Consider the following 14,045-nt stretch of genomic DNA (forward strand, 5'->3'; position numbering starts at 1 on the left):
TCATAGTGAAATGTGTAAGCTATGAACAAGCATTGTATTGTAAATAATTCAAAATTGAAGATGAAGATTATATTCCTTTATATTATGACTTCATCAACTAAGCCCTTGATTCTCAGTTTTGTTTAGTATTTTTTGTTTAATATTAGCTTTTAATTATTGCTATTGAATCAATAGTTGCAATGTGCAAATTTGGTGGACAAATATGATTGAAATTTGGTGATTTTTCTTTCAAGTTAACAAAGACTTTGCTCTTAATATATAATTATGTTAATGAAATTAAAAAATAAAAAATAAAAAATGAAAAGAAAAACCAGTTTCGGAATCAACCATGCATTATTATAAGCAACCTCCAAATTCCAAAGTGAGAGTTTAAAAATTTTAAATCAATGGATCACCAACCATTTCCTAACACTAAAAGTTAAGATATTGGATTGAAGTGCATTTTATCTTACTTCTGGATAGCATGGAATCTTCATTTTGTTGAGTGTTAAAATTTCAATGTGGCAATGAAGAAAAACAAAAACCATATATTATACGAGCTTTTCAATTCCAAAAATGAAGCTAAGAATAGGGCATCACTTTTTCTAGGGTAGGGGGGTAGTTAATGTTAATATTGGTTTACACTTTACAACATATGATGATGCTAACATAATGGGTTTTCAGTCATGTTCCAATTAGGTTCCACAAGTGGGCAGTGTCATTCATTCACTTGGAATATGATGGCATCCAAACATGACATAAAGTAACAATAATAGGAAGACAATAACATTCATCAATGCCTTTGAAAACACCTTCTTGTTCTTTGGACACACAAATCACTTGTAGGGGTCCTTTATTTGGATTAGAGATAATACTAAATTAAATTATTTAGACTCAATATTAATTTGTTTGATTGAACTACATTAATGATAATTCACATTCCTAATAATTCTTATCTTTTAGAGTTTTAGGTATTAATCTGTGTTATCCAATTCAAACTTTTTTAAAGGGAGAAAATGAAAATCTAATTATCTTTAAATTAAATATATAAAATTTATACATGATAAAAATTATAAATTAAATAGTGATTAATTTTTTTTATTACTTTACATATCTCTGAATTTTCCCTAATATCCTACAGAGCATGATGGCATTGAGACTGTTACATCAAGCATCCCAAATTCTACAAAAAAGTTTATTTAGAAAGTGATAATCTTTTGAACACTACAATATATTATAACACTACTCATAATATAAAAAGTGATGATATTTATAGAGGTACCTACATTACTAGCAATCTCATTATTATACAATTTATCAGATGCACTCATGATTACTTCTAATCAAAGATGTTCTAATGTTCATTTACCAAGAAATGTATTGTTATTGACCAATTACATTTCACTATGTTGTTTTGGGGAAAAAAAAAAACGCATCAAGTTTTCCTTTTCCTTTTTAATTAGTATTAATTCGATAGTTAAAATTTTTCAATTCCTGCAATAATATATGTTCAATAAGATAGTAAACAAAAAAATATAAAATTATTGCACATCTGATAAGTGATAATCAAAAGTAAGAAACCGGGTATAAGAAAAATTCACCTAATTATGTTTTCTGTACAAAATTGCAGAAAGATTAAAGAGTTGAACTTTTCAAGTTACTAGCTATTTACTACTACCTACCACCGCTACTCATATTTGAAATAGAAGATATAAGCAAAATACCTAACATAACTACCACTCAAAAATATCCCACCCATCATCAACAAGATCCTTGTTGTCATCATTAGCTTTGAATTTTTCCATCTCCCTCTCCTTCAACTTCAACTTCAGTTTCTCCTTTAACTTTTCATGTTCCTTTTCCTTCTCCATATCCACCTTCTCCTCCTCCTCCTTCTTCCCCTCATCATCATGCCAACTTTTCTTAGAAGAAAGGCTTGCAACTGAGGCAGCTGGACTAGTCTTCAGTAGTTCAGTCGAATCACTGAGCACAGAACCAGCTTCCGATGCCACCGAGGTTTTGTGGGATGAACCTGAAGATGCTAAGATGCAACTGGTCTCCTTTGAGGTGAAGGATTGGCTCAAAGGAAGATTTGCATCAAATTTCTCTTTTAGAAGCCTAATGTCCTGACAAATAACAGATATTTCTCCTCTGCAGAGTAAACAAGTAAAAGATAAAATAACATCAGGATAGGGGTTTTTAAGAAAATCATAATTAACAAAGTCAAGAATATGCACACATACCATTGGTTTGCAAATTATCAACTCATAACCAAAACTAAAACAATGTAGAAAAGGTTAACAACCATTTCTAGCATTTTTCTAAAAAAACCAACAGTAAGTTTTTGAGATTAATTGATAATTGACAGCAAAGAGGATGAGATAATGGAAACAAGCAGGAAAATACGTATTTAAAAAAGAAGCCTGAAAACACTTACTGCAAGACATCAACAACCCGCCCACGGTCCATCAGGAACTCCCGTAACTGCCAAGAAGAAAAAGCAAGAAACGGAACACTATAAATATTAGAAATATATTCCTCAATGTAATAATAAAATAAATGGTATAGCAGGGAAAGCACAAACCTTTGAATTCTCTTCTGCCTCCTTTTGTAGCCTTAAGGACTCCAGTGCTACCTTATTCATCTCCTCTTCCTGTTCAGCAAGAAGCTTTCTTGCAGATTCCTCCTTTTCCAGCTTTTCATGCTCAGCTGCTTTCCTCAATTCCTCTGCTGCAGCTAGTCGTGATTCAAGATTTTGGCGCATCTGGAAGCACACCGAGGAGATGAACCAAAATAAGAAGCTAGTAATTTTATTCCTTTGATATCAAGTAAAGTAATCCAAATGTGTGGAACAGCTTTTACATCCATTATTACATAAACTTATGGAGAAAATGTTTGAAGAACAATTTTCAACTAAACAAGTTAAATTGTAAACAACCTCATCAAGAATGGCAAGAGACTTGTCCCTCTCTTCAGACAAACCGAGCAGACGAGATTGAAGTTCCCTAAGTTCAGTTGCAAGAATTGCCTTTTCTCCATAAACTTCTCCTGCATGCTGCAAAAAGAATACTTGGGGTAAAAAATGTGTTCATTAACACAGCAGCACCAAACATTTAGTAACTTTTTAGATCAACTATTCTTATTGTGTACAACCATGTCATTTGCTTCTTTGGCATGTTCCAGCATTGTTTGATATTCTTCCACCCTAGCAAGAATATCGCAGCCTCCTGTAGCAGCTTCCATATTGGCCTCCTTTGCAGATTTCTCCTGAAGCTCCACTTCTCTCATTAAGTTCATAAGAGATTCCATTGATGAAAACAAAGTTCTCTGTATCATTATCAATATCAAATAAAATATTAATATAAAGTCAGAAGTTCTTAACAGATTTCATCTCGCAAATTGTTATTACATTATTCTAAACTCTTAATATTCACATATTAACTAAACCTTCCATTTAACAATTATAAATTGCTAGACGTCATTCGGTGTAGCAATGACATTACTTTCACAATCCAAGCCATTTATCATTATAAAGCTACTAGCAATGACTATAACATTCAATATAATAAGCAGCGGTTAAAATACCTTGTTAGTTTTTGCTTCATCAATTATCTCCTCAAGCACATCAATCCTGCATATTTGACTAGATTGGACAGTTTTATTATTCTGATGAATTTCATCAACAGCACCATTACTTTCAGTTGCAAGAAAATCTTGCTTTGAAGATGCAGAAACATTCTCTAGATCATCAATAACTGTATTTCCTTGAACATGACAAACAGCTTGACCCTCAGCATCTTCTTTGTCAATCAAGGCAGTTTCACATTTGTCCAGCAAGAGGTTTTCAGTAGAAATAGTAGCAGCAGAACTAACAAAACCCATCAATTCTTCAGTCAGAATGTTCGCATTTGCATTACCATTATCATCCAAGGAAACTGACTCCTTGATAACGTCACGTTCAATCTGTTGACACACCCCAGCAGAAATCAGATTTTTGCTGTCTGCATCTACATCAACTTGTCCCCACTCCCAATTTTCATAAGCATCCTGCCTAAAACCATTTGATGTATCCTTCTTAGATGTCTTACTTGAGGTCTCTCCAGTAAAGTTATCTTCACCATTCCAAAGAACATTTAGATCCAGAATTTGATTTCGCCCAAGAACTCTAGCAGTACCATCATTTGAATTGCTGACAGCATCCAGAGACACATTCAGATCTGGTGTACTAGAACAATCAACAGTTTTAGTAATTTGTATGGGCATCAATTGTGGAGCAGAAGAAAACCCTGCATCATTAGCCGTATTGGTTATTTCTACAGCTATAGAAGGTGAAGCAAAAGAAGGCCCAACATCTTTAACATCAACACGCCTACGATGTCTCAACTTATTCCCTTCCTCCTCCCGTTCAACTGCAAATTGAGCACATCATAAGAAGTTTATTAGGAAACCAGTTCAACATATACTATAGAGGAATGAATGCACATAACAAGTAAATGCACCTTGCAAATTTATTGGCACTCCAGGGCCATTATCCTGTGGAGGAGTAGCAGGAGGGTTGTTGCTTTTTGGAATAAAAGGAATAATTTCAGTAAGAACAATTTCAGCAGCTTGATCGGCATCCTTTGGATGTTCAATAGCCACAGCCCTCAGTATTCTGGAATCAACCTGCATATTGCAAAATGATGAAACAGAGCATTCATTTTGGAATCAGGAGAGAGTGATGCTTACATGCTGATCGCATACGGATATTAATACACAAAAAAATACTCTGGAATTTGGTAAGTATAGTCTCAAAAAATGCTTTCAAGCTTGTTCTCATGTATATGGAAACTACCAGTGTTGGTTTCTGAAAATTTGAAGACTATATACTTTTTTACCAATCACATAGTGTTAAATAACTAAATATCCGAAATTGTTCAGGTGAAATTAGTAGTGTCCTCTAAGGATTTTTAGGTGAAAGCCACAGCATATAACGCTATTCATTCATCCGAAAACACGCAGCTATTTTGTGTTTAATACTCAGCTAGAATCTCCAACACTGAATAATCTTTCTTTTTTTAATTAATTAAATATTTGAATATCGATTCAATCCCACAATTCAAAATTCTCATCTAGAATACAATATAATAACACCAGATCACAGGGTGGCGATTATTATACTTAAATTAAACAATAGATTATCATAATTCAATTACATTCTCAACTTTTAAAAAGGTAAAGAGCAAATACCTGTGGAAATATATCCTGCAAGCTCCTATAGACCGAATTGAAACCCATGATCAACAGATATTATCTGCCAGTTCATGTTATCAGAAAAAGGGGGTTAATAAACACAATGAATAGGAGGATCATTTTAAAAACGATAATACACAATTATCTGATCATGCAATTACAGATACAGATACACAACAAAATATGCGATCAAAACCCCAAACAGCTGTAAGATTACAATTCATGAATTATTCAAATAATCCAGTTGCAAAATTCACTCATAAACCCTAAAAGAATCTCTTCGTCACCCAAAAAACGAACATGTAGACAGAAAAAGCGGCAATCAAATTGAAAAAAAAGAGAGAATCTTTTTCCGCCTAAATTGGAAAGTTTTCTTTTTCTCTTTAATTTTTATTTTCAGCTGAACAAAATCGCGTGGCAAAAGTGAAAAAAACCCTTCAATTTTTCATCCATAAGCTCAAATCATAATCCTATAAGCATAATTCAGCTAACCTTAATAGAAATAGTGAGAATTTAGAACAAAAAACAGAAACAGATTGAAATAAACAAGAATTGAGTGCAAAAAAGGTGAGAATTGAGAAAAAAAATAGATAGAGAAATTGGTGAAGAGAACAATGAAGAAGAAGAAGTGACCTAAGAGCAATGGAGAGTGTGAAAGTGAAAAGAAAAAACACGAATTTGGACGATTATTATTGTTACGACGCTTTGTTTCGTAATAAGTATTTGTATTTGTAGCTTTATTTTTTTATTTTTTTAAATGTTTAAAAAAACAAAAGAAAAAAAAAGGGAAAATTGAAAATGAGTGAGGAAAATGAGGACCCATGCTTGCTTAATGGCTAAGGCCTTCACACTTCATGGTTGACGGCTCTCTTTAGAAGATCAAAAATCAAATTTAATTTAAATTTTGAATTCTTAAATAATTAATATGATTCAATAGTAATACAAAAAAAAACATGATTCAATAGTCACGGAAAAAAATTAATATGATTCAATATAAAATCAAATTTAATTTAAATTTTGAAATTCTTAAATAATTAATATGATTCAATAGTCACAAAAAATTAATATGATTCAATATCCAAATCATAAATAATAATTTTTAGTATTTTTTAAAATTGTTAGAGATATACAAATCGAATTTTTTTATTTATGTTTAAAAAATTAAAAAAATTGAAATACACAAATCAAATCCTCCGATTTGTGTTTAAAAATTAAAAAAAAATTAGTACATAAATCAAATTCCAATTTTTTTAATTTTTAAATACAAATCGAAGACTTTGAGTACACAAGTAAGAGAATCCAATTTCTGTGCCTCTTAGAAATTGGACCGTCCAATTTTTACTCCTTAAACTAAATCATCTCACATTTTTTAAAAAAATCACAACAATTCAAAATTAAAAAAACCATTATTAATCTAAAATTAAAAATAAAAAAATGTTAATTTAAACATAATTAATTATTTTATTATTTTAATATATTATTAATTCTCTTATTTTAAAAAATTTATATCTTTATCATTTAAAGAGAAAAAAATCACTATTTTCTAAAAAAAATCAGCTACTTATCTATACTAGCCAATAACAAACAATTTTTAAGTTTAAAATTTGTTTTATATTTATTTATTATTTTTCAAACATTATTTGTTTTAAAAGAGTTATATATATTTTAAAAAATTATTAGATGAACAAGTTATTTTTTTTAAACTAAATTCAATCAATTTTTTTAACTAAATTTTTTTATTGATTCTTACGTTATTAGACCAACTTAGTTATCAAAGTAATTTAATCATATAATATTATTGATATAATAATCATTATTTTACATTTGCTATTTTTTTTAAACGAGGTTGATTTAGTAAAAAATATAAAGACTGTGTATTTTATATTTTGATATAGATTTTATATAAATATTTTTTTTGTGTAAAACTGTACATACTAAATATATCATATTTGTTTTGAAATGATCATAGCCTACAATGCCATGTTGTTCTGCATTGCGAACCTTCCTTTCTTGTCAGTAATGTCTCTTTCTATATGTACTACTCTTTGTGAGTGCCTAGCATCTTTTTTTGGGTACAACAATTGAAATCATGAAAGTATATACTTTTAGAGTGTCAAAATTATATCATTCCTCTCTGCTTAGTAGAACATTTTTCCTATCAAGTTTTTGGTGTTTTGAAATAGATATTTGATTGTACCAGTATCTTAGCGAAACCTCAAAGGTAGATAATTATGTTCCATATACATTAAAAAAACCCTACTATTTATATACTTAAACATTAGGTCAGATTGATCACCTCAACAATTAAATTATAATGCCATGATGTGTGGTTTAATCATTTTGTTATAAACCATTAATCAATGGTCTGCATTCAAATTATTTATTAAAGTTAGTTATTAATATAAAATATATATTAAAATATAAAATATAATAAAATAAATTAAACAATATATATTTATATATAAATATATAATTAATGTTGATAAATATATATATTATTTTTTATATTTATTTACCTGATAAAAAACTAACAAAGTATAACTCAAATAACATAATCTCTCTATATTTAATTAGAAGTTATGAATTCGAGTCTTCTTATCTTTGATAAAAGAAATGATAAAAAATACAATTTAATTCATTATTATATATTTTTATTAATTTAAAATATTAATATTTTTTAAACTAAATTGACAATTTTATTTTTCAAAAACTATTTTAACCGTTAATTCAATTAAAAAAAAAACACAGACTTTTTTTTTTTTTTTTGGACTTGGCCACGGCCAGAAAAACTGACCCGGCTCACAACCCGCAACCCGAACCCGCCCAAGCCTGGAAGCCTAACCCTAAACCCGAATTTGCTCTTCTCTCCACCCTCTCTGCCCGATTGTATCATGTTGGGCGTGTTTCTTCTTCGCGCCTCGCCGTCGACAACGGAACCTTCTTGCATGGAACTGATCCTGTAATGCTTTGCTGTTGGCTTCGTTGAATTCTTCCTTCCAATGGTGATCGTGTGTTCGTGGTTCCTCCGCTGCCGCTCCTGTGCCGATCGTGGTTCTGCCCAGCCAGAAATCTGGGTTGAATCCTACCCTCGAGCTTCGCCGGTGTGACGCTATTATCCATGGTGGAGTCATTCGTTGGACTTAGGGAAAACGTCAGTTGAGGTTGCCGATCCCCCTGTGCTACCAGCCTAACCCAGGCTTCAGATTCCACCCGCCCCTGTAATGGTTCATCATTTCGATCTTGTTGAAGGTTGGTTGAAGCTGAAATCTGGTTGTCTTGAATTTGATTGTGATGTTTGTTGTGAATATTGGCGAAACCGGCTTCCTTTCTGATTATGTTCCTGACCTGTACAGGCGGAGATACTGCCCAACGCCTCTGAAGCTGATTTCCTGCTGCCATCGCTGCCAGTTGGTGGGCTAAGACGTTGCCTTCGCGTGGAGTCCAAGTAGCTCCTACATCCGGCGCTTCTTCCAGCATAAGCAGAATGTCCCTGATTATTGCATCTGCTTCAGCTAAGGGCGTTCTGGCCTTGATCGCTTGAACTAGGGGTAAGCAATCTGATTCGATTATACAGTTACTTATCTGGAGATTTTTTGTGAGAATAATAGCTTCTCTATATGCTTGTGCTTCAGCTGCTAAAACCGATGTTGTTTTGAATTTTGATGTTGTTCCTGTAATGATTTTTCCTTGCCAGTCCCTGATTATAGCTGCTGATGCTGCGATTCCTCTTTCCCTGTGAAAGGCCGCGTCTATGTTGATTTTTACCTTGCTGCGAGGAGGAGGCCTCCAGGTGATTCTTCTCTTCTCTCCATTCCTTCCTGTTATATCATTGTTGAAAAAAAAAAAAAAAAAAAAAAAAAAACAGACTTTACAACATAGTTTGTCACTATGGGCTACTTTAGTTGACAAAACTTAAACAAAAGCCCATTATCTTTACAGGCCCAATTAAAATTTCTCTTTTTTCTTCTTTTGCTGCTGCTTCTCTGCAACTCAGTGCAACAGAGTGAGCAGTGTCACACACCTGAAAGCAATGCTCTTCAAACCCCACACCATCTCTTCCCACATCCTCAGCAACCACCTCAACCAACTAAGATCCATTTCAAGCCTCAAAGTCGTTTGGCGCAAAGACCCAGAACTCGACCGTGCAATCGAAAACGACAAGCGTTTCAAGCTATGCGCCCGCGTCGTTCGCGAAGTCCTCAACGAACCCCGCCACGTCATCCCCCTTCGCTACCTCGAAAAGCGTCGCCAAAGAATGCACCTCAAAGTCAAAATCGAAACCTTCCTCAACCATAACCCTGGTTTGTTCGACGTCTACTTGGACCGCATTAAGCCCAAAACCGAACCTGTCCGGTTCATCCGGTTCAGTGCAAAGCTCCAGAACTTTCTAGAAGAACAAAAGAGAATCTTCCAGAAGAACGAGGACTTGATCGTTGCGAAACTCTGTAAGCTTTTGATGATGTCTAAGAATAAAGTTGTTAGTGCTGATAAGTTGCTTCATGTCAAGAAGGAATTCGGTTTCCCTGATGACTTTTTGGTTGATTTGGTACCTAGGTATTCGAATTATTTTAGGTTAATTGGATCACCTGGTGAAGGGCAATCGTTCCTTGAATTGGTTAACTGGGAACCTAAATTTGCGAAATCTGTGATTGAGCATAGGGCTGAGGAGGAGAGTGAGAGGATTGGGATTAGGGTTAGGCCTAATTTTAGAGTTCAACTTCCTAGTGGTTTTGTGCTGAAGAAGGATATGAGGGACTGGGTTAGGGATTGGATGGAGCTTAATTATGTTTCACCTTACGCGGATGTTTCGCATTTGGAGCAGAATTCGAGGGAAATGGAGAAGAGGATGGTTGGTGTGTTTCATGAATTGTTGTCACTTTCACTGTATAAGAGGATTCCGGTGCCCATTTTGGGGAAGTTCTGTGATGAGTATAGATTTTCGAATGCCTTTTCGAGTGTTTTTACAAGGCATTCAGGGATATTTTATATGTCACTGAAAGGAGGGATCGAGACGGCGGTGCTAAGAGAAGCATACGAGGGTGATAAGTTGGTTGATTTGGATCCACTGCTGGAGATAAAGGACAAGTTTGTTGAGTTGTTGGAGGAAGGTTGGCGGCAGAGGGCGGAGGAGTTGAGGTTGAAACAAGAGAAGCTTAGGAGGGATATGGAAAATTCGGCCACCAAAGTTGACCAAATGAGTGTGAAAGAGACCAATGTGGATGGTCGAAGACATGTGGACAATGGAAGACGGAGAGCTTTCAAGGTGAGGAGAAAATATTGACCATTGTTGGCCAGAATGTTGCTCCTTAGTTCCCATAACTTCCCTTGAAATGCATGTGTTGTTATTTTATAAAAATTGAATGCTTACATGTCAACAAGTGCCATGTTGAAAGATGGTTTAGTAACATGTTGAGATATGGTTTAGTAAGCTTTTTGGCTTACTAGTTGAGACTTCAGCCTAATTTCTTGAATGTAAGGTAGAGATTAGAGAAATCTTTCTTCTTCCATAGTGTTTCACTTTCACTAGTTGTGGGGTTAAGTTTTAACCTAGTTTTGAAATGACAGAAATCAATGTATTACTCCATTCCTTGCAAATATTTTAGTTCGCATTGCATAGTCTGGCTATCTAACAGTGCATTATATTATTGAACTTAACTATAAGAAAGGGGCTGTGGAAATTGGAAATCTATGATGCATGATAACTTCTGAAATTAAATTATCAAAAAAGGAGGTTCTAATTGAAATTAAGTTAGTGTTTCTCTAACTGATTGTCCTTTGGCATTTAGGATTTCAGTGAAACAGTGCTACAAGAAAATCTTTGTTTTGGTCCCGCACGAAGCCTGCAATATATTGGAGTTGGCGAGCAGTATATTTAAGTTCACAACTTATGAAAAATTCTTAATTTCTGCCAGACATCTGATGTGAGATTTCCTATTATAGTTCCAAGCGAAGGATACACATTAACATATCTGCTAAGGATGGAAGAAATGAATTGCAATCTTGGACTTTATTAGCAATTTCTGCTACCAAATAACTTTCTCAGAGTAGCAATGAAGTAATTTATATCCTTTCAGGAACAGCTGGAAGTAAGGCGAAAAGGTGTGAAGAACTTAACTTTTGTCATGTTATTATGGTATCATGCATGTTATCTTCAGAGAATTGTCCCCAATTAATAATATCAGATCACCTTGGTTGAGGGATTTATAAATATATATATATATATATATATATATATATATATATATATATATATATGTTAATGAGCTGTTAGTATTAGGCTATTAGCACTTTTGTTTTCAAGTCAAGATTGAGTTAGAAGTATTCTTACCTGTCTTTTGGTCTATCTTTGTTATGGTTATGATTATGATTAGATTGTAGTATGAAAAGAAATATTGCTGAGATCATATGGAATCAATGAAAATTTTGAATAGGCTGTGACTTTGATTAAATATTTTATTTCTACCCCTCAATAATATCTCCTTGGTTTGCACTTCATGAGTTCTGCATGCTATTAATTTGCATTATCTCACACACCCAACTTGTCACCATTGTGAGATGAATTGAATAAAATACTGATCAAGAATAAGGTGGGTGGTTTGAACTCCCACTTAGAATAGTATTTGTTGTCACCTACAAAGTCATCACACAATATTGATGAGAAATAGTAACCATTAACCAAAACTCTACCAACATTTATGAATTTGCAAGTATTTAAGCATGTTTACTTAGGGGCCACATGAACATCAAAACATTTCTGGGGTTCTTGATGGAGAGAGTCAAGATTCTAAATCTAATTACATTGGCTCTTACATTTTTGGCATTGGTGCCAAAGATGGAGAGCCAGATGAGGTCACCAATTTTTCCACTGCCTGCACTGCCTTCACCACCACAATCTCCTCCACTCCGTCCACTTTGTGCATCACAATTTGCACTAGCAAACTATGCTTGTGGACAATTGCGTACCCAACCAACACTTCCATCGCTGCCAAATTCATTGCTCCCTGATCGTGATGAAGACGACGATGGGAGTCACCAAAGACACAGCCACAGGCATGGCCATTCACACCGGCACCGGCACGAACTCACTGCTTCGGAGCGGAACTGTTGCCGTTGGGCTAGGGAAATGGACAGCCAATGTGTGTGTGAAGTTCTACTTAGGTTGCCTCTTTCCCTTAGTAGACCTCGGCATAGGTTCACAGTCAGCATTGGAGAATCTTGTGATGTCACTTACACTTGTGGGGGGACACGATGATTGTTATACTTAGGTTTGTGATGCTGGGAAAAGGTTGAGTAGTGAAAAATAACCCAATGCTGCTCTTGGTCTTAAGGTTTAAAACTTGAAATTATATTTATAGTTTATTGTTCTTAGTCTTCTACTTCTTATTCTGTTAATGGTTGCTTTCAATTTACTCTAACATTGTTGGATGCGAAAAAGTTGAGGTTAAGAAAATTAACACTCATCAAAGTTAGTGGTTTGTATGATGATAAAACATAAAAGCATTCATGTAACTTTAATTACTTGCATTTTTATTGGCTAGTATCATTCTCAAGTTTCAACATACATAATATATTGGCCAGTGGTGCCTATATGATATGCAACTTATGATTTCATTTTGAGAAACTTAGGATAATAATAGTAATATAATAGCACACGGTTGCTAATAGTAATAATTTTGGGTGGTAAAAGCTTGGTTTAACACGCGAAGATGGTGACTCTATATATGATGGAAGCCGCTTTCATCACATAATAATGGCTATTATCTTTCATGGGATGCCAAGACATACATGTGCAAGTCATCTTCGTGTTTTTGTAACTCCTTGCCTATTCACTCTATCTTTTATTTTTTATTATTTATGCCTATGTTTTTTTTTTTCAAGATTGTTACACAACACACACAATTTGCATTGGATGTCTCATCTTGATTTACACAACTAAAATAGAAAAATCCTAGCCAGCTATAATGCTCTTCCCATTGTGGCATTTGTGTACTCCTTTCACATACTATAGTGACAAGAAGGAAGAAGATATTCACTTGAAAATTGAAATACTTGAGCACTACCTATAGGCTATACTTGGAAATAATTAAATAAATACTTCAAAACGAGAAGATTGGTAAAGTAACAAGACCAGTTAATTATTATTTATCATATTTGAGTTGAGTAATGCTAAATAATCAACCTTTTTCAGTCAGAATTGGTCAATTTTTTTAAAAAATTATTTTATTTATTTTAAATTTTAGATTCTAAATTATAAACTATTAATCATGCATCTTAAATTAATTCTTAAATCTAAATCTTAAAGTTAATTAGTGTTGATTAATGAAAAGTTAGTTCTATACTATGTAATTTTTTATGTGAGATCTACTACTATAATTTTAAAAAAATTAACCCTTTAATTTCTTACTTTAGCAACCTCTTTACTATAGAATATCTTGATTTGTCACACTTCCATTCAATGTGATAATTTCCTACATTCTACCTTAATTGAATATTGTCCTCTGGCTATTCTATTTCTAAGAGCTCCTCACTCTATCAAATAGAGAGAAACATATGAGTTTAATTTTTATACAATATTGATAAGTTTTATAATAATATTTAACTAGGAGATATTATATAAATTAAAGTGATAAACTGTTTTTTTTTAATATCTTATATGACAGTACCTAATTAGATATTAGTATTAAATTTGTTTACAATAGTGAGTGCTAGAAGATCAATAAATTTTGATCAACAATCGATCAATACACCAAGTTTTGACATTAATTTTTACATCTACATGTATGTACATATAAACTAATATAATTTGTATTTAAATTATTTAATGTCTACGTATA

At 33.2% G+C, this 14,045-nt stretch overlaps 3 protein-coding genes across 8 annotated transcripts; 2 read left to right on the forward strand and 1 right to left on the reverse strand.

The window, feature by feature from the left end:
- Positions 1-1,537: 1,537 nt before the first annotated feature.
- Positions 1,538-6,058, reverse strand: LOC112754804 (uncharacterized). 2 transcript variants are annotated; one of them, XM_025802584.3, is made up of 9 exons: positions 5,845-6,058; positions 5,209-5,272; positions 4,479-4,644; positions 3,565-4,388; positions 3,133-3,306; positions 2,918-3,034; positions 2,564-2,743; positions 2,417-2,463; positions 1,538-2,130 (listed from the first exon to the last, which is right to left on the reverse strand). In XM_025802584.3, the coding sequence occupies exons 2-9, from the start codon at positions 5,254-5,256 to the stop codon at positions 1,713-1,715; spliced, it is 1,974 nt and encodes a 657-aa protein (XP_025658369.1). In that variant the 5' UTR covers positions 5,257-5,272; positions 5,845-6,058; the 3' UTR covers positions 1,538-1,712. The 2 variants fall into 2 exon arrangements, with proteins under 2 accessions (XP_025658369.1, XP_025658372.1); XM_025802587.3 differs by having other exon boundaries at positions 5,704-5,913.
- Positions 6,059-7,766: 1,708 nt separating this feature from the next.
- On the forward strand, positions 7,767-11,421 carry LOC112754814 (protein WHAT'S THIS FACTOR 1 homolog, chloroplastic). Of its 5 annotated transcripts, XM_072221573.1 has the most exons (5): positions 8,088-8,460; positions 8,565-8,759; positions 8,906-9,001; positions 9,206-10,474; positions 10,998-11,421. In XM_072221573.1, the coding sequence occupies exons 3-5, from the start codon at positions 8,963-8,965 to the stop codon at positions 11,085-11,087; spliced, it is 1,398 nt and encodes a 465-aa protein (XP_072077674.1). In that variant the 5' UTR covers positions 8,088-8,460; positions 8,565-8,759; positions 8,906-8,962; the 3' UTR covers positions 11,088-11,421. The 5 variants fall into 5 exon arrangements, with proteins under 5 accessions (XP_025658388.1, XP_025658394.1, XP_025658381.1 ...); XM_025802596.3 differs by having other exon boundaries at positions 8,084-8,759; XM_072221572.1 differs by having other exon boundaries at positions 8,094-8,460; positions 8,565-9,001.
- A 390-nt stretch (positions 11,422-11,811) lies between these two features.
- Positions 11,812-12,610, forward strand: LOC112754830 (uncharacterized). Its single transcript, XM_025802614.3, has one exon. The coding sequence runs from the start codon at positions 11,948-11,950 to the stop codon at positions 12,461-12,463; it is 516 nt and encodes a 171-aa protein (XP_025658399.1). The 5' UTR covers positions 11,812-11,947; the 3' UTR covers positions 12,464-12,610.
- The last annotated feature ends 1,435 nt before the right edge of the window (positions 12,611-14,045 follow it).

The sequence above is a fragment of the Arachis hypogaea genome, chromosome 2, assembly GCF_003086295.3.
Source record: "Arachis hypogaea cultivar Tifrunner chromosome 2, arahy.Tifrunner.gnm2.J5K5, whole genome shotgun sequence".
Lineage (NCBI taxonomy): Eukaryota > Viridiplantae > Streptophyta > Magnoliopsida > Fabales > Fabaceae > Arachis > Arachis hypogaea.